General features: G+C 66.6%; 1 protein-coding gene across 1 annotated transcript in view; it reads right to left on the bottom strand.

Annotated features, from left to right (window-relative positions):
- CAMK2B (calcium/calmodulin dependent protein kinase II beta) overlaps positions 1-26,144 on the bottom strand; it is a 49,250-nt gene that overhangs the window by 7,456 nt on the left and 15,650 nt on the right. Inside the window, exons 3-17 of the mRNA XM_080664744.1 lie at positions 20,631-20,690; positions 19,832-19,886; positions 17,728-17,793; positions 12,788-12,860; positions 10,180-10,282; positions 10,018-10,101; positions 9,482-9,576; positions 9,270-9,392; positions 8,856-8,939; positions 8,359-8,401; positions 7,616-7,690; positions 3,705-3,742; positions 3,554-3,625; positions 2,480-2,524; positions 1,501-1,549 (exon numbers count right to left, since the gene is read on the bottom strand). Coding sequence (XP_080520870.1) covers positions 1,501-1,549; positions 2,480-2,524; positions 3,554-3,625; positions 3,705-3,742; positions 7,616-7,690; positions 8,359-8,401; positions 8,856-8,939; positions 9,270-9,392; positions 9,482-9,576; positions 10,018-10,101; positions 10,180-10,282; positions 12,788-12,860; positions 17,728-17,793; positions 19,832-19,886; positions 20,631-20,690 — 1,065 coding nt within the window. The remainder of the gene's footprint in view (positions 1-1,500; positions 1,550-2,479; positions 2,525-3,553; positions 3,626-3,704; positions 3,743-7,615; positions 7,691-8,358; positions 8,402-8,855; positions 8,940-9,269; positions 9,393-9,481; positions 9,577-10,017; positions 10,102-10,179; positions 10,283-12,787; positions 12,861-17,727; positions 17,794-19,831; positions 19,887-20,630; positions 20,691-26,144) is intronic.

Raw genomic sequence — 26,144 nt, 5'->3', positions numbered from 1 at the left:
TCCCTCGGTGCTGCCTGGGGCTCAGGGTGGGGCCCCGTGAAGGCAGTGTGACTGCAGAGGCCACGGCAGACAGCCTGGGGCGGCGAGGGGACAGGCCTGCGGCCTCAGAGGCTGGAGCGGGGCAGCAGCGAGCTGGGGCGCTGGCTGCAGCATGAGCAGGGGTGCCTGGCCAGACGCTCGGCCATGCCTGGTGGGGTGCAGAACCACGTGACTTACATGGGGCGGGCAGGAGGCCCTCGGCTTCCACGGTCCCTGAGCCCCTCCGGCTGGAGCTCAGGACGTCAGAGGCCCTGGGGGCTGGCAGATGGGTGGACGTGAGGAAGGGACAGGGAGCCATGCCTCCCGCCTGGGCCAGTCTCAGGGAGGAGCCCCGAGGTGGGAGCGAGGCCTGAGCCAGTGGAGACGACCCACAGGGGCTCAGCGCCCCTGGCTCTCAGGGTCCCCGGAGAGGGACGGCAGGCCCTTAGAGGAGACCCCGCAGCCACAGGGCCGACTACTTACGTGGGGCAGGCCAGGAGGCCCTCAGCTCACGGGGCCCGAGCCCTCCTCACCGAGCTCAGGAAGTCGGGGCCCCGGGGGCTGGTGGACAGACAGACGTGACCAGGAGGCAGGCGGGGAGGGGGTTGCAGAGAGAAGGGGCAGAAGAAAGAGGAGGTGGGGGTGAAGCTGGAGAACCCCAACCCAGGAGCGTCCAGGGCTGTCCCATCACAGCAGGTGCTGAGGTCCACGCAGTGGGTGGGGGCCTGCGTGTGCCCGGGGGTGGGGGAGGCTCGGGGGACTCGGGGCTCCTCTGTATATGAGGCCCTCCGTGCACAGTGCTGGCCCAGCCGCACAGGCCAGGCACTTCCCATCCCGCCCAGCCGACAGTTGGGGTCAGATTTGGGAAGCAGCGGCCAGACCCCTGCCCCTGCCATCCCCTGTCCCCAGCAGGCCTGGACCAGATCCCCCACAGGCCAGGTGGGGGCTGGCCTCCATGCTGCTGGCTCCAGCCTGTCGCTGTCTGTTTGGGAACCACAAACTGCAGCGTGGCCGGCTGGGGTGCCCTGGGCAGCTCTGAGGGCGCCAGTGTGTGTCGGGGGGTCCACAGCCCCACGTGGGGTGTGGCCTAGGCTGGGGCAGGGGCACCAGATCCCTGCCCCACGGAACCGCACAGAACCCAGGCAAGGCCCCCGGCTGCTCGTCCACTCAACTGCCCGCCAGATGGTCATGACGTTAAGGAACTTGAAGAAATTGAGCAAATTCAACTGTGAACTCGTTTCTCCTGGAAACCTGGGCGCCTGGCCCTGGGGTGAGTTGGGGGACAGGTGGGGAGGGCGAAGGGCGGCGGAAGCTTCCTTGCTGTCAGGGTGCCCGCCTGGCCAGCGTGGCTGGAGGCCTGTGCACCTGGACTGCTGTCGCCGAGTACGGCCAGCCCCGGGGACATCCGAGTCACAGACCCTGACCAGGAAATTGCCGCCGACGCACCCCGCCTCGCACCCCTGCCGTGGGAGCGCACGGTACCTTTCGTGTCCTCGTCCTCTATGGTGGTGTGGGCGCTGTCCGACGAGTCCTGGGGAGACAGGGAGGCAGGGGTCAGCATTTGACTGCCCGGCCCGCCCAAGGGTCCTGGGGGTCAGGGCCTGGGGAGCAGGGGCCTGGGAGGTGCCTTTGCCGGACCCTGGCCCCAGAGACCCACAGGCAGCCTGGGCTGCGTATGACCCACATCCCAAGGCCACACAGTGTGCGCGGGGGGAAGACTGCGTGGACAGCTGACGGCAGAGGGAAGCAGTCTTACAAAGTCCCGAGGCTCCTGGACCGGGAAGGCACCCAGAGTGGGAGGGAACCTGAGTGGCCCAGGCGGAGTGTGGGGCACCCATACCTCCTTCCCGGCCTGCTCTGTCTAGCCAGGCCCGGCCCACCCCTCCTTGGCCTGGGAGCCCAGATGCTGCCCTTCACATAACTAACCAGCTGCCACCCGCCCGTCACCAAGCTCCCAGGCAGCCTGCTCCCCAGAAGGGCTATCTCCACAGGGTCCCCGAGGGACCCCCTCCCGCCTGGCGAAGGTGGCTCCGAGCTGTGGGCCAGCAGGAGGGTCTGCCTGCCGAGGCCCAGGACTCACGCCACAGCCCTTCCCTGCCCCGGAGACGCAGGTGGGATGGGAGCAGAGGCCAGCCGGGCAGGAAGCTCTGGCAGCGAGGTGAAGGTGGGCGAGGTCACCGGTCTGTGCGCCCCAGACCCCTCCCCCAGGCCCTGCACTCAGCTAGGGCAGAGTGGACAGGGTAGACGGCAGCAGGAGGTCCTGAGAAGCGGCCCCGCTCTGCAATCACGGAGCCTGGGCCCTGGCCCCAGCGGGCTGGGAGCAGCCAGGGACGCATGGGCTCCGAGCTGCCTCAGGACGGGTTGGGGACACCTGCCCCCACAGGGTCAATGCCCAGCCCCTCCCCAGGGCCAGGGCCCTGCCTCCGGCCCCCACAGAGGCTCCCGAGGGTGAGGGCGGTACCTTGATCCCGTCCACAGGGTTATGAATGACGGTGGTTTGCGGCTCCTACAGAGGAAGGAAGGAGGGAGTGAGAGGAGGGGCCGCGGGCGCCCAGCCGAGCCGAGGAGCAGAGGGCAAGGCAGGGATGGAGGGGCCTGTGGGGAGCAGCGGAGGGGGGAGGGGCAGCGATGAGGCAGACGCAATGCCCAGGCCGCGGGTGAAGAGCTTGGCCAGGGCGGGAGAAGCTGTAGGGCCGCTGCGGAGGGGCTGGCGTGGAGTCTGGGCTGGAAGATGGCGTGGGACGCAGTGGCAGGGAGTGGAGAGGCCCAGGACGGGCTGGCTGTGAGGCCACACGGGACTTCCCCTGCTGGGCCTGGACCCCCACACGTCCTGGTCGGCCCTGGGCAAACCCAGCCTTCCCGGGGCATCAGGTGGGCCCCTGGGGGCAGGGCCGGCCGGGGCATCACTGAGGACAGGTGGACCAGCAACCCCACCTCCACGGCCACAACCTGACCACCAGCCGTGGGATCCCCTGGACAGGATCCCCCCAGGCGAGGCCTAGAGCCCAGGATCCCTCCCCAGCAGGGGGTCCCCACGTTCGCCAGCCCCTCCCCTCCCTCTGGGCAGCCACAGGCCAGCAGGGCCCATCCGTCTCCCTGCAGATCACGGCGGGCGGAGAAGTGAGACCAGCCCCCACCCTCCGTCCTGGGAGGCTGTGCGGGGTCCCCGCTGCCACCGTCTCCCCTCAGAGCCTGTACTGGCAGCACCTAGGTCTGGCGTCTTGGCCCCTGGTCCCGTGGGCCTCACCACGGACCCACCAGTGAGGCAGGAGCTGGCCTGTCTGGCTGCTGAGCAGGGATCTTGGGGTAGCCTCACCCCTCACCCCACCCCCAAGGGGCAGCGGGGGCTGGGGGGCCATGTCATCGGTCAGAGACCCGCTGGAGCTGGGCCCCACCGGCACCCACGCCTCTTGACAGGCGGCTGCCACAGGCCAGGGTCCCGGGGGCCAGGAGGGGGGCTGCGGGCCCAGGACCAGGGTCCCGGGGGCCAGGAGGGGGGCTGCGGGCCCAGGACCAGGGTCCCGGGGCCCAGTACCAGGGTGGCTGGAGGAAGCGTCCCCTTCGGGCTGGTGGCAGCCGCGCTGTTCTTGGTGCTGTTGGTCGGGGGCTGCAGCGGAGACAGAGAGGGCGTCAGGGGAGGAGGAGGGCCCCTCCCTTGGTCGGCCTGGGGGGCCGGGGAGCCTCACCTTCACACCGTCGGCTTTCTTGTTGAGCATGCTCTTGGCTGCTGCATGGGGAGGAAAGGCATCGTGAGGGGCCACCCTCCGCAGCCCCCTGGCATGGGTGACCTGGGGGCCCGCGAGGTGCCGGGCTCCCCAAGAAGCAGATGCGATGGGGTGGGGTGAGGAGGGGTGGCTGCCCTGGGGGACCGAGGTGTCGCCCCCGCTTCGGGACCCTGGCTGCAGAGGCAGGCAGTCTGTGAGGAGGACGGTGGGTGCCCCCGGCAAGGACACAGGATGGGCGCCAGGCTGAGTGGCGGGCATCCCTCCTCACTGCACATTCGCAGCGGGTGGGGGTGCCGCTGGCTACCCAGAGGCGGGGCCTGTCCCCACCCCAGGTGCCTGTCTGCCTCCGGGCCCCTCCACTGGAGGAAGGACTCGGCTCTGCCCCCGCGGCCGGAGCCCGAGGCACCTCTCCTTTGGGGCCACTTCCTGGCCTTGCCCGGCAGCTGGAGCTGCGGCCTCTGTGCCCACCCACCCGGGCTCCTGGGCTCCATGAGGTCAGTAGGATGACACGCACGGGGGAGGGTCAAAGGCCACCTGCACCCCAGGCTGCCCCCCCGATGGAGGTCAGGGCAGCCTGCCGGCTTCCCCTCCGCCCCCCACAGCTCTCGACCTCAGCCCCCCGCACCTGCCCTCCCCAGGCTCCCCGAATGACAGAACTGCAAAGAAAAGGAAGTCAGCTTACCTCACAGCGGTGAGAGGGGAGGGGAGGGCATGAGGGGGAGAGAAAACAGGTTTGTGTCAGTTCAGGCAGAGTGCAGCCCTGCCCAGGACCACAGCCCGTCCTGTCCCCCTGCCCCCCTGCCCGCCAGTCAAGCAGTGCCCAGCAGGCTGGCAGGTGTGTTAGAGAAGCAGGGAGGGTCCCTTGCCCCGGACCCCAGGCCTTCCCCAAAGGCTCCAGCTGGCCAGCCCTGAAGAGTCACCTGTGGGGAAGGGGGGGACAAGGGAGGGGGGAGGGGAGGGGGGAGGGGAGGGCCCCACAGAGGCCCGGGGAGCAGCCGCCTGCTGGGAGCATTCCTGGCCAAGACGGGCTCTTAGACCCAGAGCGTGTGGGTCCCCTGCTGGCAGCATGAGCACCCCCGGACTCCCAGGCCCTCTGAGGGGTCCTGACGCTGCTCGGACCCCGTGCAGTGGCCAGCGGGGGCCAGGGCCCCGAGCCGCCTGCTGACCACAGTCCCCCGGGGCCAGGACCGCACGCTGCCCTCGGGCTCTGCGTGGGGACAAGGGGGCTGTGCAGGTCAGAAGCCCTCAGGCCATCCGAGCAGCCACACTGGACCGGCTTCCTGCTCCCCAGGGTCTGTCCCTCCTCACAAGCTCCCCTCCCAGCCCGGCCGGCGTGGCTCCGTGGTGAGCATCGGCCTAGGAACCAGGAGTCACTGTTCGATTCCCGGTCAGGGCACAGGCCGGGGTTGTGGGCTCCATCCCCAGTGTGGGGTGTGCAGGAGGCTGCTGATGAGTGATTCTCTCATCACTGATGTTCCTCTCTCTCCCTCTCCCTTCCTCTCTCTAAAAGCAATTCATATATATATATGTATATATTTCTTTTTTTTGTTTGTTAATCCTCACCCGAGGAGATTTTTCCATTGATTTTTAGAGGGAGTGGAAGAGAGAGGGAAAGACAGAGAGAAACATGGATGTGAGAGAAACACAGTAATTGGTTGTCTCCTGCACGCACCGGGGCCAGGGCCAGAACAGGGAGGAGCCTGCAACCAAGGTACGTGCCCTTGACCAGAACTGAACCCGGGACCCTTTGGTCCACAGGCTGACGGTCTATCCACTGAGTCAAACCGGCCGGGGGGGGGGGGGGGTGGTGTGTGTGTGTGTATTAAAACGCTTCCCTCCCAGCATCCTCGGGGCAGAGCTGAACCAGCAGCCTGCCTCACATTGGCCTCCCTCTGTGAGAAGCGCTGCCTGCCGGGTCCCAGGGAGTGAAGGACCTCAGACCGTCCTTTCCTCGCCCCCCACTCCCCATCAGACCCTCCAAGGGCCAGGCCAGGGCAGCCGGACTCAGGACCCTGACAGACACCCTGGCGGCCCTGCCCTCAGGCATCCGAGGGCCTGAAACTCCTGGGGCCGTGTGGACACCTCCCTCAGCGATGGAGGCCCAGACAGCCCTGCAGACACAGCGTGGGTCTCCCCCAGCAGGCTCGTCCCCAGGAGCACAGTCCTCGCCTCCGCCCCAGGATAGGGGAGCCCCACTCCCCTCAAGAGGAAGTGGTCTGAGGTGGTGGCGCCCAGGGACCCCTCCGCCTGGCTGACCAGCTGGGCCTGCAGGAGAGGCATCCGCCCTGGGGCTGAGCACGCTGACCCCCACTCTCCGATGGAAGACGTGGGCGGGCACCAGCCTGGCCACCAGCTGTCCCGGTGGCTCTCCCAGGCTCTGAGTCAGAGGCAGCGAAGCCTGTGCTGTTCCCAGCAGAGAGGGAGTCGGTCATCCCCGTAGGCAGTTCGCAGGCCCCTGGGCCAGGCCCAGGCAGAGGGTCCCCCCCAGCCCCCGATGCGATCAAACCCGCGGGCGCAGCGGCGAGCACCCGGCCTGGGCTCCAAGCAAACACCTTGCTTTTACCCAGTTCCCCTCCAGCCCCTGTGCAAGCCCGTCTCCTAGCAACGCTGTCCCAAGCGACTCGGAGGCCCGCTGAGTCCCGTCTATCCCAGCAAAGGCCCCGCAAGCTCATGCGTGGTCACCCGGCAGCGGCCAAGGGCCTGAGCACGCGCACCCCAGGCCCCGGAGAGACCAACCACCCTCCACGGGGCTCTGACCAACGGCAACGTCTCTACAAAGACACCCAGACTTCTGCGGGCGGAGGGTGCCCATCACCCAGAGAAGCCAGGCCTCAGACCTGAGACACCCCACCCCCTCCCCCGCCCCCACCGCGCCTGCCCGGGTCGGGGAGGCCAGTCTGCCTCGCCCTGCAGCTGGTCGCGGGGCAGCCATGCTGGTCCCCCACATGCACTGACCCCCCGACAGTGGCCCTCAGCGCCCAGGATGGAGCCCCATGCACGCGGCTCATGCAGGAGGCGGCGTTGCGGGCGAGCGGGTAGGGCAGCTCCGGCGCCCGCCTCACTCCTGTGCGGTCGGCAGGGCTGCACCCGGAGCCTCTGCCTCCCGCTCCCTGCTCCCTGCCCCTCAGGTGCTTCAGGACCCCACGAATGAGGCACTGGACAGCCCTGTGGGCCTGCTGACCTGTCCACAGACCCTCCCCCGAGGCGGCCCCGCCCCAGGGCCCGGAGGCAGCTGGGATGCTGGGTCTTCTCTGGAGCTGGGGGTCGGGGCGGAGCAGGGTGGGCGTGCAGGAGGGCAAGGTCCTGGGCCTGGGAGGGCCCCTCAGCCCACCCTCGGCGGGCACCTCCCGCAGCAGCTGCTGGGACGCGGGGAGAGGGCCTCGTAGAAAGAACCAGGCGGCCTTCACAGTCCTTCTCGGGGCGCCTAGGACCCCCGCCAGGGCTTGCAGGGCTGACTGGGCACTGACCCCCGGCGGCATGTGAGCAGCGGAGCCAGTGTGTGCGCGTGGGGGCGGGGGGGACGCGCGAGGCCAGGTGGACGGATGGCTGCAGGCTCTCGGGCGGGGTCTCTGCCTCCAGGCCTTCTCCTGAGGCCCCTGTAGCACTGGGACCCCAGCAGCAGCCCCAAGTCCTCCTGTGGGTCAGGGTCACTCCGAATGAGGATGGACAAAGGGGACGAAGCTTCCGAAGCAAAGAGCTCTGGCCAAAGGGGTCTCCCGACCCCCGACTCAGGGGCCAGGGCTGGGGGTTCACGTGGGCACGGCTCGGGCCTAAGGGGCGGGGCCGGGGTGTGGCGGGAGCGGGGCTCCCTGCCCGGGGCTGCGTGCAGCCAGGGAGCTCCATGCGCTGCGGACGCGGGTCCAAGCGTCTACCTTGTTCCACCAGCCCCATGGTGGCGCCGGAGGCCGCGGTGGACATGGTGGCCGGAGCGGTGGTCTGTCTGCCCACTGTTAGCACCGGTTAGAAGGGGAGGGCGGCAGACGGGGCGAGGTGAGGGAGAGAAGAGACAAAGGAAGCAGAGAAGGTTAGAGTCTGGCTGGGGCGCGGGGGTTCCAGGGCCCCTCACAGGAGGACGACAGGTGGAGACTGACATTTGGACCCACGGGCGTCTCAGGGACAGGGCGCCCCGTCAGGGCTGGTGGGATGGGGCCGCCCGCAGCACGGCCACAGCAAGGTCACGGGAGGGTGCCGGGGGCAGACAGACAGTGAGGACGGACCACAGACGCCGCACACACACGCCACAGGACAGGGTGACGCTGTCCCTGGTGGGCCTGCCGGGCCCTTGGCCTCGGGTCCCAGACCCCCACCCCCAGCGGCCGCACGCCCCGGCCCCACCACCTCCGACCGGCCGGCCCCACCACGCCCGGAGCTGCAGCGGCCCGGCCCCTCTCGCCCACACAAGACGGTGCCCAGGTTCAGCACAACGACAGGCCACAGAGGCGCCGACCTACGGACGCCGGGACAGACACACAGAGCTGGGGTGTCGAGTGGGGACACAGACCCCAACGCGGGGCAGGCGGGGGGCCTGCCGCAGTGTCCTGGGAGGGCCTCGGGCAGCGGGGGAGGGGGAGGGTGGGGAGGGGGTCCCGGAGCCTGCCCCGAGGAGCTGTCTCACCTGAGAAGTTCCGGGTGGCCAGCATGGTGGTGAGGATGGCGCCCTGGGGAGAGACACGGGCTGGGACCTGGCGTCTGCTGGCCGGGAGCCCTCGGGCCTCGGCCCCCAGGTGTCTGGCAGGATTCACCAGCTGCTCCCACACGACCCTCCCGCTTCCAGAACTGCCCACTGCCCACAGCCGCCAAAGGGCCTCAGGGCCCCGGGGCCTCTTGGGGGGCCTCTCCCTGACGGCACAGCCATGGGGTACCCCCTGCCTGCAGAAGCCTGTAGTGGGCCAGGCCACCTCCCTCCCATCACCCACCAGCACTAGGGCCTGGCCAGGAAGCTGGGGACGCCCTCACACCCGGAGCCCCTCGGGGGGCGGGAGGCTTGAGTGGGGCCAGCCGGGCACCTGGGTGTGGTTGCCAGGGTGGAGGGCATGGCCGGACCTGCGGCCTCCCCGCTCCCAGCACAGGGCCCCCCGAGGGGCAGGCGCCTTCCGGACACGGCCCCCTCACCTTGAGCTTCCTCCGCGCGTTGAACTTCTTCAGGCACTCCACCGTCTCCTGCCTGTGCATCATGGAGGCCACCGTGGAGCGTTGCTGTGGGGACAGGGGCAGGGGGGATCAGGAGGGTGGGGGGACTCGGGGGGCTCAGGGGGGCAGGGGGCTCAGGGGACAGGGGGGCTCAAAGGGGCTCAGAGGGGACTCGGAAGACTCAGGGAAGGGGGGCAGGGGATGGGGGGCTCAGAGGAGCAGGGGGCTCAGTGGGGACTCGGGGCAAGGGGGCTCGGGGGGCTCAGAGGGACTCAGAGGGGGCTCAGGGGGGACTCAGGAGGAAGGGGGGCAGGGGACAGGGGGGCTCAGGGTGGCCAGGTGTAGGGGCAGGACCAGGGCCCGCCCGCCCAGGGAGGCCTGAGCCGCGGGACTTACGCAGACCCACGGGTGCTTCAGCGCCTCGTGCGCGGTGATGCGCTTGGCGGGGTTGATGGTCAGCATCTGGTTGATGAGGTTTTTGGCTTCGGGTGTGACCGTGTCCCACTCGGGGGAGGGGAACTGAAGGAGCAAACGGTGCTCAGGGGCGTCTGGGGCCCCCCAGCAGGGGTCAGGCTCTCCGAGGTCGGGCGGGGGGGGTGGGCACTCACATCGTAGGCGCCAGCCTTGATCTGCTGGTACAGCTTGTGCTGGTCCTCGTCCCAGAAGGGCGGGTAGCCCACCAGCAGGATGTACAGGATGACCCCTGCAGCCGAGGGCAGGTCAGCGGGCCGCGCCCAGGAACCCGGTGCCAGGAGGCGTGAGTGTGCGGCCGGCAGAGGTGGACCCTCAGCTGGTTCCCAGCCCTGGCTAAGGGGGTCCTGCCTGAAGCCAGGCAGCCCCAGGAAGGCACCGGGGTCCTGGGCTCCCCACGGGCAGCCTGGGTCGTTCTTGGGGACCCTCACGTTGGCAGAATGTTACGGCCTCCCACCTCACCCCCATCCTCACCCACATCACAGGGCAGTCTGCACACCCCCCAGAACCCATGACCACTGGCACAGGGGGTCTGAGCAGCAGCTGGGGCCCCAGGTCCAGTCTGGGCCGGAGGGACTCCAGCTGGGGCAGCCCCCGGGTGGTCTCATCGGCTGTCCCCCCTTCCCCCTGCCTGCTCCCCCCGGCCCCCGCCGCCAGCCCACTCCCGGCTTACCGCATGCCCAGATGTCCACCGGTTTGCCATAAGCCTCCTTGCGCAGGACCTCGGGGGACAGGTAGCCCGGTGTGCCCGCGAACCCTAGCGGGAAGGGAGGGGGTGTGAGGGCCGGGGCAGCTGAGCCCTCCCTGCCCCCCGCCAGCCCAGCCGGGAGCTTACCGAACCATGCCTGCTGGTCCCCCTGCACCTCGATGGCCAGGCCGAAGTCTGCCAGCTTCACGGCCGCTCCCTTGCACTTGCTGGCCAGGAGCAGGTTCTCGGGCTGCGGGAGCCACGGGGTTCACGTAGGGATCCCCAAGGGGAGAAACAGAGGGACAGGGGTTGCAGGTGGGCGCTCAGGCCTGACCCGCATGTGGGTGTTTGCCAGAACCGCTGACACCTGTGGGCCCTGGGCCTGCACCCCACAGCCGAGGGACAGGAGCCTTGTAGGGAAAAGCTGGTTCCAAGTGTGGCTGGGGCCCCGTAGACCCAGGATGGGACTGGGGCGCTGGACCAGAGGGAGTGCTCCCCGCAGGCCCTGGTGGGGGCACCATCACCGCGGGGCTCCCTCCAGCCCCGTCTGGCTGCTGGGAGACATGGTGGGGCTGCCTGCTGGGGCTCGGGCACTTCCTGCAGAACGGTGACCCCCAAGCGCACGGAGGGATGACCGAGGCCCCGAAGCCGGGCGGTGCAGGACGCCCGCTCACCACGCGCATGGCTCACAGGCGGGCACGGCCGGCCTCCCGCTCAGGGAGCAGCGCCCTTGCTCAGGGGAAGGGCTGCTGCCCTCCATCCAGGACCATGGCCCGACCCCAGGCGGGTCCCTTCCCACCTGTCTCCCTCTCCCACCTCCCCCCACGGTCAGCGCTCAGAGCTCTCGGCTGCTGGATGGCTCGCCCCTGACCGCCAGGCGCCCTCCCCACAGGCCAGCCCCGAGATCGCACGGCACGGGGACGAGGGAAGGGCTCTGTGGGAAGTCGCTCCACCGGGCAATCGACCATCCGTCCACCCAGGGAGGTCGTGGAGGTCACGTCCGGCCTGTCACTCAGGCTGGGGCCCCTCTGCCGTGGGTGAGGCCTGCCCAGGCCTTGTGTGTCTGGGATCCACCTGTACAAGTGGACCACCCTCAGGAGAGCCCTGGTCTGGGTCAGAGGCCTGGAGTCCAGCCCGAGCCTCCGTCCCCCTGATTCTGAAAGACCCTGAACTGCTGCCCTCAGAGCCTCTGCACCTGCTCCCCAAAATGCCCTCAGTCGGGCGCAAATGAACCCAAACCCCTTCCAGGCCCCGATGTTCCCGTCACACACTTCAGTGCCACCGAGAAAGTCCAACGCCACACCCCAAGTTTGCGGACACTACCTGTGACCCCGAGGTGTTCGTGTCCAAGTGTGCCAGGCCCCCACAGCCAGCGAGAGCCGGGCCGGGGACCCCACCTCTGGGCACCCACGTCAGGAGGTCTGCGGCGGAGGCTGGAGCTGAATCTCAGCGTCACAGCCCCCCAGGAATGAGGACACTCCCTCCCCTGCTGGTCCCACTCCCCTGCCTCCCCGCAGCCCCAAATGGTGACAACGCTCTGCTGACCCCACACTCCTGCCGGGGCCAGAGCACCCACAGTGCTACTTGGGGAGGGGGCTCAGCCAGGCCGGTCCTCGGAGCTGGAGCTGGAGCTGGGACGGGCTGCTGCGCTGGGAGCTCCCGCCGCCTTCCCCTTCCCAGCGAGGATCTGTGCGCCCCCTCCCCCGCCCCCATAGTTCTGCCTTGGCCTCTGAATGCTGGGGTCCAGGAAGGAGGCGGGGACTCCTCCCACGCCCCTGTGGCCCCGCCTCTTAGAGGCCCCCAAGTGAGGCCCATCCAGAGGAGACAGTGACAGGGGGTGGGGCACGCGCACGAAGCAGGCACGTGGGAGGACAGGGACCACAGGACATGCACTGAGGGAGCCGGGGCACAGGAAGGGCACAGGAGCCTGTCTGTCCCAGAGCACCCCACAGACACACACACACACACACACACACACACACACACGTGCACACACACACATTCAGGGCCAGCTCCAAGGGAAGGCTGCCTCACCGCCACCAGGGGGCCTCTCAGCAGAAAGGACAGCCCAGGGCCCCCAGCCCAGAGAGAGCTGGGGTCGAAGATAGAGAAGGGGGGCAAGGGGGGAAGGGGGAAGGGAGGGGTAGAGAAGGGGGAGGGGGAGGGGTAAGGGGAGGGAGAGGGTGGAGAGGGGAGGGGTAAGGGGAGGGAGGGGGTGGAGAGGGGTGAGATGGGAGGAGGGAGGGGTGGAGAGGGGGGGAGGGGGAGGGGGGGAAGGATGACCCCTCTGGAAAGGTCTGGGGCGCTTGGCCCAGGGCTGAGCTGAGGGCCACAGGGTCTCGGGACGAGGCAGGGAGTTTGCAGAGACCCTGGCTGGCACCTCACCCTCTGCTCCTGCGGCATCAGCCCCGCCTACAGCACCTCATCTGGGTCCCCCCTGCCAGGTCTGCATCTCAGTCGCAGCCATAGAGACCCTGAAGGGTCATGTGCTCATGGTCTGATTTTTGACAACCATCCCCTCAGCCCTGGAGCCTGGAGGTGTTACGAGGGCTGTGTGCAGACACCCCATGCACACACACACACACGTGCACGCACCCACATCTCACATGCACACACACGTCTCACACGTATAATCACGCACCTTCATGCACACATGCACGTACAGGTGTGTGCTCACAGGGGCCCTCAGGCCTCTGGTCAAGGACATGCAGGTACAGACAGGGGCCCTGGGCGAAGTGCGGAGGCGGGGACTCACCTTGAGGTCCCTGTGCACGACCCCCATCTGGTGGCAGTGGAGGACCGCCTCCAGGATCTGCTGGATGCAGTGGCTGCAGCAGAAGCACGTGCATTAGTGGGCCCGTGGGCGCAGGAGCGGGGGCGGGGCGGTGGCCTGCAGGGCGCAGGAGCGGGGGCGGGGCGCTAGGGTGAGGCCCCCGCCTGGCGGGGTCATGGGAGGCAGGGAATCAAGGCACTGCCTGCCTCACAGAGCAGACAAGAGCCAGGAGGAGTCTGGGGTGCTCCCCTCGCCCCAGGTCAGCGCAGGCTTGGCCAGGCCCTGTGCCCCCCAGGCCCTCCTCTGTGCCGGCCCCCTCCCCAGGCTCGTGCTGGCCAAGCCTGACCCTGAGCTGGGCCCTCTGGGAGGGAGGCCAGGCTGGAGCCCACACCCTGCAACATAGCCTGGGGGGAACCCGGGCAGGGAAGGGCAGAGGTGAAAGGGCAGAGGTGAAAGGGCAACGAGAGAGAGGGAAGGTGGGCACCTGGGTGTGGGCAGTGCTGATGCTGCAGCCCCCAGTCACTCATGGGCCAGAGCAGGTGCCACTCAACCCAATAAATTAGAACCCGCCCCCCCACGACCATCCCAGCTCAGTGGTGGGCGGCCGCGGCCAGACGCTCTCTTGGGGGACCGCCAGGCTCCCTCCAGGTCAGGCCGCCCAGCTCTGCCCACTGTGCTTCCGTGTCCCTGCCCCGCACACAGAGGCCAGTGGCCCGAGCCGCCCCCAAGTATCCAGCAGCCCCCAGGGCCAGGCACTGGCCCTCAGGGTCCCCCCACCCCAGGTCTCCCTCACAGCCCCTCCGAATGGGGGGAGGGAGGGCAGGCAGATCCCCCAGGACCCCTCCTGCCACTGCTGGGCCCTGTGGAGTGACCGAGGGTCAGCTCTGTTTTCTAATGACCAAGGAGAACAAGGAGTGGGGGCCAGCCCCCTCCTCAAAAAGCTGTGGCCATATCCGGGCACCGTCAGCCCCTGCACCGAGTCCCCCATGGAGTCCCCCGCCCCCACGCACCCCAGCGATGCCCTTGGCCGAAGTTGCGAGTCAGAGGCAGCCAGGCCGAGACCTGCAGGAGGCAGTGCCCCCCCCCCAACTTGGCCCCAGGTCCTCCCTCCTGCCCCGCCCCCCCCAACGCCCTCATCTGCCTGGCACAGCCCTGCCTGTGTCCCCAGCCCATGTCCAGTAGCACCCACCCTGCTGACCTGTCACTGCAGGCCCCCAGGGCTGACCCCCCGACGCTGGTCCGGGCCTGCCGTGCTGGGGGAGCAGCGCTCCTGAGGCCTGAGGAGGTCTGCGCCCACGCCGGGCTGCGGGCAGGAGGCCGAGGCCCCGCAAAGCCCCCAGGACGTGCCAAGGAGGACGGGGTCACGCAGACCCAGCGCTCACTCCCCCACACGCAGCACCCACACGGCAGCGTGACCCCCGCTGACCTCTCCTGCTGCCAGACCCTGGCTCTGCCCGGGGTGGGGGTATTTGTGTGCCCGCTGTGAGCCCCGCTGTCCTGCGGAGCCCGACCCTCCCGCTGGGACCAGAGGCCTCACGGCCCAGCCTCCCTGCCTCCAGCCGCTGTCGACGCCCCGTGGGGACCTTTCCGCCCTGACCCGCCCGCAGCTGCGAAGGGGTCTCCGCTTTGGGCAAATCCGTGAGTGTCTTCACCCCAGAGGCCCCGCCCTCCGGGACGCCCCTGGCATCTCTGTGTTGGGCGTCCTCGAAGCACCACGCGGTCCCCATGGCCGTCCTGGGCGACGGGTCCTGTGTGCGCATCGGAGGGCATCCAGCCACTGACGGAGGCCAGGCCGCGGGGACCGTAGGACCCCGTTTTCTCTGGGGCTCAGTCTTGCAGGAGTTCCCCAAACGTCTGCAGGGCCCACGCTGTCTGCACAGCTGCCCTCGGGGCAGCGCCCCCTCCTGGGGACTGGGCTCCCGCTGAGCAGGCGCTGGGTCTGCACTCTCCCAGCACCAAGGACTCGTCAGGGTCCCCGACATCCAGGCCTGCATTCTGCCGTCCACTGTCCTGCAGGCCTTGCTCCGTGTGCCAGGCCACCTGGGCAGGCAGGACCCAGACTTCCCGGGCTTCAGGCCAGGCTCGCCACGGGCTGGATGGAACATGGTGCCACCTGCCCCCGGGCAGTGCTGAGCCGTCTCTGGCTGGCTCTTCCCAGAGTCTCTTCCATGTGTGAGTCCCGTCTGCAGCCTGTGGGTGCCCAGGACACCCCGGCTTGGGGAGCAGCCCATTCTGGGGACTTCTGGGGACGGCTCCAGGGCCCTCACCTTGCTCTCGCCCTGGACTGACCTCCAAGCTGAGACCACGGCCAGGAACACGAGGCCTCCTGGCAGGGCCGGCCAGGGTCCTGCCTTCTTCCCGGCTCACGGACACGCACCTCTTCCTCGTGCCCTTTGTCACGTTCCGAGCAGTTTAGAGTCACTTTCGTGGTCAGAATTGTTCCCGAGACGCCCCAGGCGTGTTCTCACGGTTCCGGGCTCCTCTCCGCGCCGGCAGCCGGCATCCCGCAGCCCCTCCCCATCGCGTGAGCTACAATGCTTTCGGGGGCTTTTAAAACAGGGCTGTACGTATCTTCAATGCTCTTTTCCAGGTTTGGTAAGAGACGGCTCGGCTTCCTCCTCCGAAACAAAGAGTCCGCCTCCACTTCAGAGGCCTCGCCAGCCTCTGGGGTGGGAGGTCACCAAAACCACTCCCAAGGGGCCTCCCTCCTCCAGGGACCCCAGGGGCCCACACGAGGTCGCCCATCGGACACAGGCCCTGGGTGGGGGGGGCGGTCACTGGTCAGGGAAGGCCCGTGCGGGTCTGGCTGGGGCTCCTGCCTCAGCACAACCCCAGGAGGGGACACACAGCCCTCCCAGGACGGGCTTCTCCCCACGATGCCCGAGGTGACCCCCAGACTCGGTCCTGGCCCAAAGCACCAACACAACAGTCAAACACGGGTCTCCCTTCGGGGCCCAGGACCTCGTGAAAGAGGCTCCGAGGGTTTCCCGTGGGGATGGCTAGGGGCATCCCTCCTTCCTGGCCACCCTCCTCCCCGACTGGCTCTGACAGGAAACTGGGCACCGCAGGAGGGGCCCCAGCGCAGAGCCCCCTCCCCCAGGCCAGTTCCAAAGGACCCCAAAGCCAGGGGAGCCCCACTGTGCACGAGAGGGCAGGGAGCAGGCAAGAGGGTTCCCAGGAGTGAAGGGGTGAGGCCCGGAGGGAGGGGCAGGTGAGCAAAGGTGATTGGCTTGTGGGGCAGGTCGGATGTGGGCGGGGCCTGGTGGGCACAGGCAAAGAGGCAGGGGTGGTGGTAGCGTGGGGGTGGTTGGAGGTGGGGGTGGGGGTGGGCGTGGTGTGGGCATACTGGGTATGGCATACCCAGGGCGTGGTCAGGGTGTGGTCCACACGGGCGCTCCAGGAAGTCCCTGTGAGCAGCTAGGGAGGGTCCAAGGGCCCCAGGCCCAGAGTCGGGCCAGGGCTGTGGACCGTGCCCCTTCCCACACCAAGGGAAGGTGCCAGGCCTGGTGGTGGGCACTGAGCATCCAGGAGCAGGGCTAGGAGGTCCAGGGCGGGAAATGACAGTGAGGGCGGCCGCTGTTCCCAGCAGCCAGGAGGCACCCTCCTCCTCCAGTGAGTTCAGTCCAGGAGCCCTGGGCCCTGGCAGGTGTGAGGTCAGCCTGGCCCTGGATCCGACCTCGAAGCGGGCAGGCAGGCAGGCACCCGCCCTGGACGGGCCCGCTGGAGCCTGGCAGAGCAGGAGGCAGAGGCTGTGCCACTTCCTGCGTTTTCACTACGTAGGAGATGAAGTGCGGCCACTCCCAGGCTGCCTGCAAGTGAGACTCCTCGAGGAGCCTCAGAACCAGCCAGCGCCTGCCCTGCCCCGTGGTGGCCCGGCTTCCCTCCCGCCCCCGCTCCTCCCCACTGCCCAGCTCGGGCGCCACCAGGACACACTCACACCTTCTCATGGGCACTCAGGCCCCACAGCAGGCAAGGTGGCCTGTGGGTGCAGAAGCAAGTCACAGAAAGCTACTTTAAAAAACCATCTTCGTTTTCCTTGATTAGAAAAGCAATGCATATTCATTAAAGCTTTAAAATAGACAAAGAGGATTAAAAATGGAAAAGCATCCACAACCCACTCCCGAGAGAGGGTCAGCCTTTCTTCCTTTTCAAACGCCCGTCTCCTCGGCCAGGAGGGTGACCGCCCTCAGCTGAGAACCCGTCTGGAGCGACCTCCCGTCACAGATTGGGGTGGCATCTGGCCCACAGGCGGGGACGCAGCAACCCCCCTCCCCCCTCCCCCCGTCCCGGCCTACCCTCCAGGATGTGCCCTGCACCGCCCACCAGCAGCCACACTGCAGAGGGCTCCTCTGGGGCCACAGTCCCCTCATCCCCTGTGAGGCTGACCCACAGGAAGAGCTGCAGGGCCCACCCCCAACCCCCCACGCGGGGACCTGGCTTCCTGTCCACGGCCCGGACCCACAGGGACTCCAGGGAGAACATCTGGGGGCAGAGGACTCTGGCCTTAAGGGTGGGTGGCCCCGGAGAATGCTGGGAAAGGAATCCAGGTCTGTCTTTGGGACAAGGATTTGGGAACTGCATGAGGAGGCAGCCGGGGCGTGGGAGCGGCTGGGGGCCATGGACTGACATGCAAGGGGGGCAGGAGGACGCCCACCTGCTTGCTCTCCGCCTGCCTGCCACCAGCCACCCCGAGGACAGCACCTTCCCCCGGGGGAACCAGAGGCCTGGTCCTCCTGCACTTGGCCACCCTCCCTGCCCCCGACCTGCTCAGAGGGCCCCAGTGGGCGCAGCCGGGGTGGGCAGACTGGCATCTCCGCCCAGCTGACTGTCTGCCTGGCCCGTGTTAGAAGCAGCGGGGCCAGAGGGGCAGGTGTGGGGCAGAGTGAGGGCGGGGCGGGGCGGGGCGGGGGCTCCTCACCCACCTGGCATCGGCCTCGCTGTAGTACTCTCTGGCCACAATGTCCTCAAACAGCTCCCCGCCAGTGACCCTGCGGGAGGGAGCACACGGGAGGCACGGCCTTGGATGCCCGTTCAGGCCCCTCCGTGACATCTGCCCCCTCCCCCTCCCCCGCGGCTCCCCCTCCCCCATCTCCTCCTCCCCCTGCTACCCCCAGCTCCCCCAAGCTCCCCCTCCCCCACCTCATCTCCCACTCCTCCTCCCCCACCTCCTCCCCTTCCCCCTCCTCTCCCACTGCTCCCCCTCCCCCACCTCCGCCTCCCCCACCTCCTCCTCCCTCTGCTACCCCCCAGCTCCCCCTCCCCCAGCTAACCCTGCTCCCCCTCCCCCACCTCCTCTCCCTCCCCACCTCCTTCCCCTCCTCCACTTCCCCCACCTCCTCCACAAGCACCTCTGCCCCATCGCCTGCCACCCAGGACTGACGGCTTGCTGAGGGGCATTTCACACTTTGCCCTCACCCCCCCACCCCGTGACAGTGGCACTCAAGCTCAGAAAGCTGAGGGCAGTGACCCGCCCCAAGTGGCCCAGGTCTGCAGTGGTGCTGAGGCCTGAGCAGATCGGTTTCCCTCCTCCCCTCACAGGGCCAGAGGGGTGGCCCCCTCCGAGCAGGGTCTGGCCTCCCTGGTGGGCGAGGTCTGTAGGGGCTCACGGTCCCGCCGCCAGGAGAGCAATCCCTGTCCGCAGACCCTCCCGCAGTGTCAGTCCCTACATGGGTGGGCCCCGGGCCAGAGCCACTGACCGGAGGGCCTCGGGGACCCGGAGGGGGTCCCGGCCCTTCCAGGGTGCCCTGGGCTGGGACACGTGGGTGTGGACAGAGGAGCAGAAAGCAGGGTCGTGTGGACAGGAGGGACAAGAAAGTCCTGTGGGCACACACATACACGTGCACACGGGTGCACGTACTTACACACTGCACGCGTTTACATGTACAAGCGTGCACACGCACACCATTCCCTCCCCATCTGCTCCTGAGTCCCACAGGCCCGCCTCAGCCACGGAGTCCCTGGACAGGGCACCTCCAGCTCGTGGCCTGGCATTGCCGGCGGGGGGGGGGGGGGGACGCGCCTGCACCTCTGAAGGACCATGGACAGCGTTCAGGGCACAGCCTAGTGCAGGCCTGGCCACCTGACGGGTGACCCGAAGTGGTGTCTTGTGGGAGACGGGTACTGAGCGGAGGCCACACCCTCGCAGGGACAGTCCAGCCTCTCCTGACCGAGGAAGCTGAGTGGGCGGAGGGCTCCTCACGCCTCCATGCCCCCCGTGGCCCGAGGCAGCTGTCCTTTGAGGGAGAGTGTCCTCTGTGCAGGCAGCCCCGTCGCCATGGCGACAGCACCCAGTGGGGCTTTCCTGGCCCCTGGCAGCCTGGAGGCCCCAGGGCTGCCTGAAGCCTATGGCCCTGCCCGCCCCACGTCCCCAGGGCACTGACGCACAGAAGCTAAATACAGCGCTGATGGGGGGGCGGGGGGGTGCTGTCAGGGAGCAGGGGTGAGATCACCACTTCTAAATCCAGCAGGAAGCCAGAGGCGGCCGGCCAGGTGCCTTCCCACTCAGCCCCCGCGCGCACACACACACGCACCCCACACACATGCACACCCCCCACAAACTACATGATACACACATGCACACCCCACAAATACACATGCACATACACAAACCACGCACGCACACACATGCACGCCCCCTGCAAATCACAGTTCACACACGCACCTAGGCACACACACATGCACAGACATACCCTCACAAATCCCACACACACGTGCATGCGATCACTCACACATGTACTCATCAACATATACAAACACACACATGGAACCAGGGCCACACATGTGCATTCTCACACTCCGTGCACATGCCAGCAGGTGCCTCACCCGAGTGGTGAGGACACGGAGGGAGAGGGGGGATGGGAGGCCTGTGCCTCTGCCCCCGCTTCCGAGTGTTCTGTCTGGAGGAGGGGGCCCCGAGCAGTGGCCCCAGCCATGGGACCACGGAGCCCAGTGCTAATAAGCAACGGGGAGGCGAGGGGGGCGAGGCCAGGGAGCCGGGTCCCCCGAGGCCCGACGCTGAGCACTTACAGATCGAAGACCAGGTAGTGGAAGCCCTCCTCCGAGATGCTGTCGTGCAGGCGCACTGTGAGGACAGGAGACCGTGTGAGGGGAGAGCCCCCCAGGACCCGGGCTCCTACCACACGGGGGCGGGGGACGCAGAGCGGAGGGAAGCCATGGCCCTGATGCCGGGGCCCCGGTTCCTGGGGTGTCTGGGTAACCCAGAGACTACATACCAGGCCCCGGAAAGGAGCCCGCGGGGGGCGAAGGGCAGGCAGAGGGCCAGGCAGGCCGTGACCCACCCCCGTTTCCAGGGTCAGCACCATCTGGGGACCAAGCAGCTCCGCCAACTGTCCCACCACCCACAGACCCGCTCTGGGGTGTCGGAGAGAAGGGGCGTCCCGCAGCCGCACCCTGAGACCAAGACCTGGCTCTGGAGGCTGCACGTGTCCCGTGCCCCCGAGGGGCAGCTGGCGGGTGGGACCCCCCCTCTCCCCGCCCCACAGTTCCAGGTCCGGGGCTGCTGAGACGCAGGGCTCTGCAGAACCAGGCCTCGGACCCCAGGTTTCCAACCTTTCCTCTTTGTCAGCAGCCACCTTGTGGCTTTTCTGAAGCCGCAGGACATCCAGGCCCCCGCCTGCCTCCTGAGAACCCTGACTGGGAGTTCCTGGGGGCGGGCATGGCCTCCATCGCCCCAAGGGGCTGCCTGGCCCAAGAACCCCTGATGAGGGGGAGAGGGGGCTCTGATGCAGGAGAGAGAAGAGGCCCCGGGGCCTGGAGGGACAGGCTGCCCGCTGCGGGAGGGAGGGGACGCCGGCCACGTGCTCACCGATGTTGGCGTGCTTCAGCAGGCGGCAGATCCGAGCCTCTCTCTCCAGCTTCTGGTGATCTGGGGGCAGAAAGGGACAGGGTGTCACCTCCTGTCCCGGCAGCCGGTCACTCCCCAGGCCTGGGCCCCCCAGACCACCTGTGCTGGACCAGCCGCTGTCTCCGGAGGTGGCTGCCTGGGACACGGGCCTCGGGCAGGCCTCTGGGAAAACGGCGCAGGACCTGACCGCCACCCCCGCACACCCCTCAGCCAGGGGCCCGCGCCTGGTGGGTGTGTCTCTGCCACGTGGGCAGGAGGAGGGCTCGAGGTCACGGGTCCTGCCCTGCACCCACACCCCGATGCAGGACCCCACTCCAGAGGCCACCCCAAGACCCTGCAACTTACCAGGCAGAAATGAAATAGTTCACACAAACAGGTGTCGGGAGGGTTTTAAAAGCTGGTGGAGGTTGTAAAAGCAAAACCGGGAAAAACACACATGCGCTGACCGGAGAGCAGAGCAGAGCGTGGCTGCCTCTCACCACAGCACCCGTCCCCAACGCCGAGCACCTCCCCGCCCAGCAAGGCCGAGCGAGAAAAGCCACTGGCGGAGAAGAGGCCGGGTTGTGCTTTGAACACATATGTGCACACACAAGCACACATGCCACTGGGCACACACACACACACGCATCCCTATGTACACGTGTGCTGCTAACAGGCTGGATCAGGACACACATACATACTTGCACACACGCGTGTGCCTTTCCCTAGCGGGGAGCCACGCCTGCAGACAGGAACTGCTCGTGGGAAGGAGGGGACACCTGGGGCATCCAGCTGTCCCCCCCCCCAGGACGGGCACTCCACCTCCTGGGAATGCTACAGCTCCTGAGCCTCCCCTGCCGCTCTGTCCCTGGCACTGGAGGGCCCCTCACCTCCGCACCCCACGCTGTGGCGGCAGCCCAGGTGCCATCAGACACTGGACGCAGCCAGCACCCCCACCAGACAGACAGACAGACGGCAATGCAACCCCCCACATCCGCGGGGTCCAGGGGCGGCCAGCACCAGCGGGCAGGGTGCCGCCCCAACACCGCGCCCCCCTGGCGAGTTCGCTGGGGGGACTAGAGGTGCAGGCGCGGGCTCACGGGGCGCTTTCCCTTGCCTGGTGTTTTTAAACTTGGTATCTGAACGGTTTCCACACGGAGAAGAGCTGCAAGATCAGCACGGAGCTCTCAGGGACGGCACTTCTTTGTCTCTCTCTCCTTACACGTGCACACATGCATGCACACGCATGCACATCCGTGTGCCTACAAGGACAATCTTGGTGCAATCACCAACATAATAAGCCCCACGCTGGCCAAAACCGGTTTGGCTCAGTGGATAGAGCGTCGACCTGCGGACTGGAAGGTCCCAGGTTCGATTCCGGTCAAGGGCATGGACCTTGGTTGCGGGCACATCCCCAGTGGGGGGTGTGCAGGAGGCAGCTGATCGATGTTTCTCTCTCATCGATGTTTCTAACTCTATCCCTCTCCCTTCCTCTCTGTAAAATATCAATAAAATATATTTTTTTAAAAAAATAAGCCCCACGCTGAGATGACACTGGAATCCAGCCTACAGTCCACATTCCAATTTTGCCACCTGTCCCAACAGTGTCACGGGGGTGACAGCTGAGACCCCCGCCATGTGGGGTGGAGGGGGCAGAGCTAGGCTGAGATCAGGGAGAGCCTGGGAGGCAGGGGGTGGTTGTCTTTGGAACAATTGCCTGATTTCAGTCATAGAGACCAGGAGAGACATGCATGTGGGAGCCTGTCTTTGGGAGTAAACGTGTCCTGTTACTGAAACCTGTCCCGAGGGTGGAGCCCCACCCAGAAGGTCTCCACCTGCTCCTGTGGGTTTGGGACATAACTTATCTGTGTGGGGCCGAGAAGGGGCACCTGGCTGCCCACGCAGGCGCCCTGTCCACCCCATCATGGCAGTCGCTGGCCTTCATGGCCCAAGCGCAGCGGCACCTGGCCAGGAGGGGTGCGGCCAGGACTCCATCACCACACCTGCCTACAATGCATCACCATGGTAACAGCACTTCACGCGGGGTGGCAGGACTGTGAGGGACTTTACTTATTCTGTATAGGTTTCCCGGCTTTGACCGTGATCTGGTGTCACTTTCATAATTAGGTAAAATGTTGTTTTTAAAAATTAGTGGGCCCTCGCCCTGGCTGGTGTCCTCAGTGGTTAGAGCATCGGCACTTACTTGGGTTGTAGGTTCCATCGGCCGGGAGCACAGGAAGGCAGCCAACGGATGTGTCTCGCTCATCCATGTTTTATTTTCTCTCTCTCTCTCTCTCTTTTATTCCCTCCCTCCCCCAACACGCTTTCTAAAAATCAATGGAAAGAAACCAGAAACACCAATCAGAAAGAACGCATGCACCCCTACGTTCACAGCAGCACAATCTACAATAGCTACGATCGGGAAACAGCCCGAGTGCCCCTCAGCAGACGAGTGGATAAAAAAGCTGGGGTCCATCTAACCATGGAACACTCTCCAGGTGTAAAGAAGAACTCACCATTTGCAACAGCATGGAGGGGCCTGGGGAGTGTGACGCTCAGTGAAATAAGCCAGTCGGAGAAAGACAAGTATCACGTGATCACACTCACACGTGGAATCTGATGAATAGCATACACGAATGAACACGACAGGTCCAGAGACAGAGAAGCAGGGAACAGACTTCAGAATCTCAGAGGGAAGGCGGGGGAGGGAGGATGGGTGTATGCACGTATGCAGCACCCATGGACACAGACCACAAGGGGGTGAAGGCCTGGGGTGGGGGTGGGGGCGGGATAGAGAGGGAGGGTCAATGGGGAAGGCGGGGAAACATGTAAAACTTGGGGTTTTTTTAGTGTCTTTTTATTGATTTCACAGAGGAGGAGAGAGGGAGAGAGAAACATCAGTAATGAGAATCGCTGGTCGGCTGCCTCCTGCACACCCCACACTGGGGATCCAGCCCACAACCCGGGCCTGTGCCCTTGACCGGGAATCGAACCCTGACCTCCTGGTTCATAGGTCGACACTCAACCCCTGAGCCACGCAGGCCGGGCCATATGTAATACTTTCGACAATATAGATTTTTTTAAAATAAATAAATAATCAGTGAAAAAAAATCCTCAGGTGAGGATCAACCAAAAAATAAACAGCAGGAAGGAAGCTGGGAGGGCATCAGGAGCTGGGGGGGGGCTGCGGAGCCAGCGGCCAGGCAGGCAGGGGACACTGAGGCAGCGGACCGGCGCCCCTCCATGGCTGGTGCCTCCTGCATGGCCCGGTGACAGCCCGACCTGACCCCACCCCTCCCAGGCCCTCCCCACCTCCTGGCTCCCACGGGCTCCCTGGCTGTGGGGTGGGGGGAGCCAGGAGAAGGTGGTCAGAGGGACCCAGTGGGTGGCTGGCCCCTCCCCCGCTGCAGGCCCTCCCCTGCCCCCTGCAGAGGGGCACCTGCCCTGCACCCCGTTCTGGCGGCTTCCCTGCTGGGACCGGGCCCTCCGCACAGGGGACTTAGGAGGGGGCGGGAGGAGGGAAGGAGGTGCCCAGGTGAGGAATGGAGAGTGGGGGGGCGGGGGGGAAGGAGAGGGGTGTGGGAGGGCGCGGAGGGGAGAGGGCGCCCCTGCAGTGCAGCGCTGCCTCTTCACCCAGTTCGGGGGTTCGAGGCGCCCTCTCGTCTGTCTCCCGAGCGGGGTCGCTTCTCGCCCCGGGTCTGAGCTACGGGAAGCCGCAGCGGTGCCGGTGCGGGCGGAAGCTTCGCCCTGTCACTCCCTCCTCGGGGCGCCCCACAGTCCTGGGGAGGGGATGGCATTGGCCTGGATGTGAGAGGAGGCGCAGCGGTCAGCCCAGAACTCCTCCCTGTGGCCTGACCCTCGGCTGTGAGGTCAGCATTAGCTGTGAGGTCAGCCCCCCGTGAGGTCAGCCCCCTGTGAGGTCAGCATTAGTTGTGAGGTCAGCATTAGCTGTGAGGTCAGCATTAGCTGTGAGGTCAGCACTAGCTGTGAGGTCAGCATTAGCTGTGAGGTCAGAATTAGCTGTGAGGTCAGCCCCCTGTGAGGTCAGCATTAGCTGTGAGGTCAGCATTAGCTGTGAGGTCAGCCCCCTGTGAGGTCAGCCCCCCGTGAGGTCAGCCCCCCGTGAGGTCAGCCCCCTGTGAGGTCAGCATTAGCTGTGAGGTCAGCATTAGCTGTGAGGTCAGCGCCCTGTGAGGTCAGCATTAGCTGTGAGGTCAGCATTAGCTGTGAGGTCAGCATTAGCTGTGAGGTCAGCCCCCTGTGAGGTCAGCATTAGCTGTGAGGTCAGCATTAGCTGTGAGGTCAGCCCCCTGTGAGGTCAGCCCCCTGTGAGGTCAGCCCCCCATGAGGTCAGCCCCCTGTGAGGTCAGCCCCCTGTGAGGTCAGCATTAGCTGTGAGGTCAGCATTAGCTGTGAGGTCAGCGCCCTGTGAGGTCAGCATTAGCTGTGAGGTCAGCGCCCTGTGAGGTCAGCATTAGCTGTGAGGTCAGCCCCCCGTGAGGTCAGCATTAGCTGTGAGGTCAGCGCCCTGTGAGGTCAGCATTAGCTGTGAGGTCAGCCCCCCGTGAGGTCAGCATTAGCTGTGAGGTCAGCATTAGCTGTGAGGTCAGCGCCCTGTGAGGTCAGCATTAGCTGTGAGGTCAGCCCCCGGTAAGGTCAGCATTAACTGTGAGGTCAGCCCCCTGTGAGGTCAGCCCCTGTGAGGTCAGCATTAGCTGTGAGGTCAGCCCAGCCCGCCCACCGGGTGGAGTCCGGAGCCCGTGCACCCAGTTCTGCGTTAGGCTGTGGTTCCCGGGGCTCTGCTTCTGGGGGGCTAGGTCTCCTTGGCTCTGAATCTCAGGGGGCTGAGGGGTCACTGAGAAGCCATGGCAGGCACAGTGGGGCTCAAGGTTGGGCACAACCGATGCCCAGGGTCCCTCCTGCCCCACTGTGCGCGGCCACTGGCCAAGGGTCACGCCTGGGCCTGCTCTCTGGGCCCTCACGGCCCGCGCACCACCACAGGGTGCCCAGGGCACCAGCGCCCACATCGCTGTGCAATGCCAACATGGGGGGGCAGAACCAGGAACGTTTGAAACACGCGTCCCCAACGACCTCCCTCGCGCCCCCCCCCCCCCCCATTAACTGTCCTCCGGCTGCTCTGGGAACGGGGTCTAACCGCCTCGAACTGTTCGGCACGTCCTCAGGCCTGAACGCCTCACAATCCCCTTTAACTATTAAATTTAAACCTAACTCTCACCCTGGCGTCTGGGTTCTGCCCTAAGATGGGAGGAAGAGGGGGGCGGGTACAGATGGAACAAAATTGGCCGGTGAGTTTTGAAGACGGGCCTCGTTCTATCATTTCCTCTCTATTCAGGGACATTTTAAGCAGGAAAACAAAACATCTCAGACTCCACAGGGCTGGGCAGGCAGAGCCCCAGCTGCTGGCTTCCCTGGCCCCTCCATCTGCATCCCTGGCACCTGCTCAGGGCAGCAACTCCACCAGCAGGCCCGGTCACA

Source organism: Plecotus auritus, assembly GCF_963455305.1.
Source record: "Plecotus auritus genome assembly, chromosome: 4".
Lineage (NCBI taxonomy): Eukaryota > Metazoa > Chordata > Mammalia > Chiroptera > Vespertilionidae > Plecotus > Plecotus auritus.
This window is presented reverse-complemented; position numbering and strand designations above follow the sequence as displayed.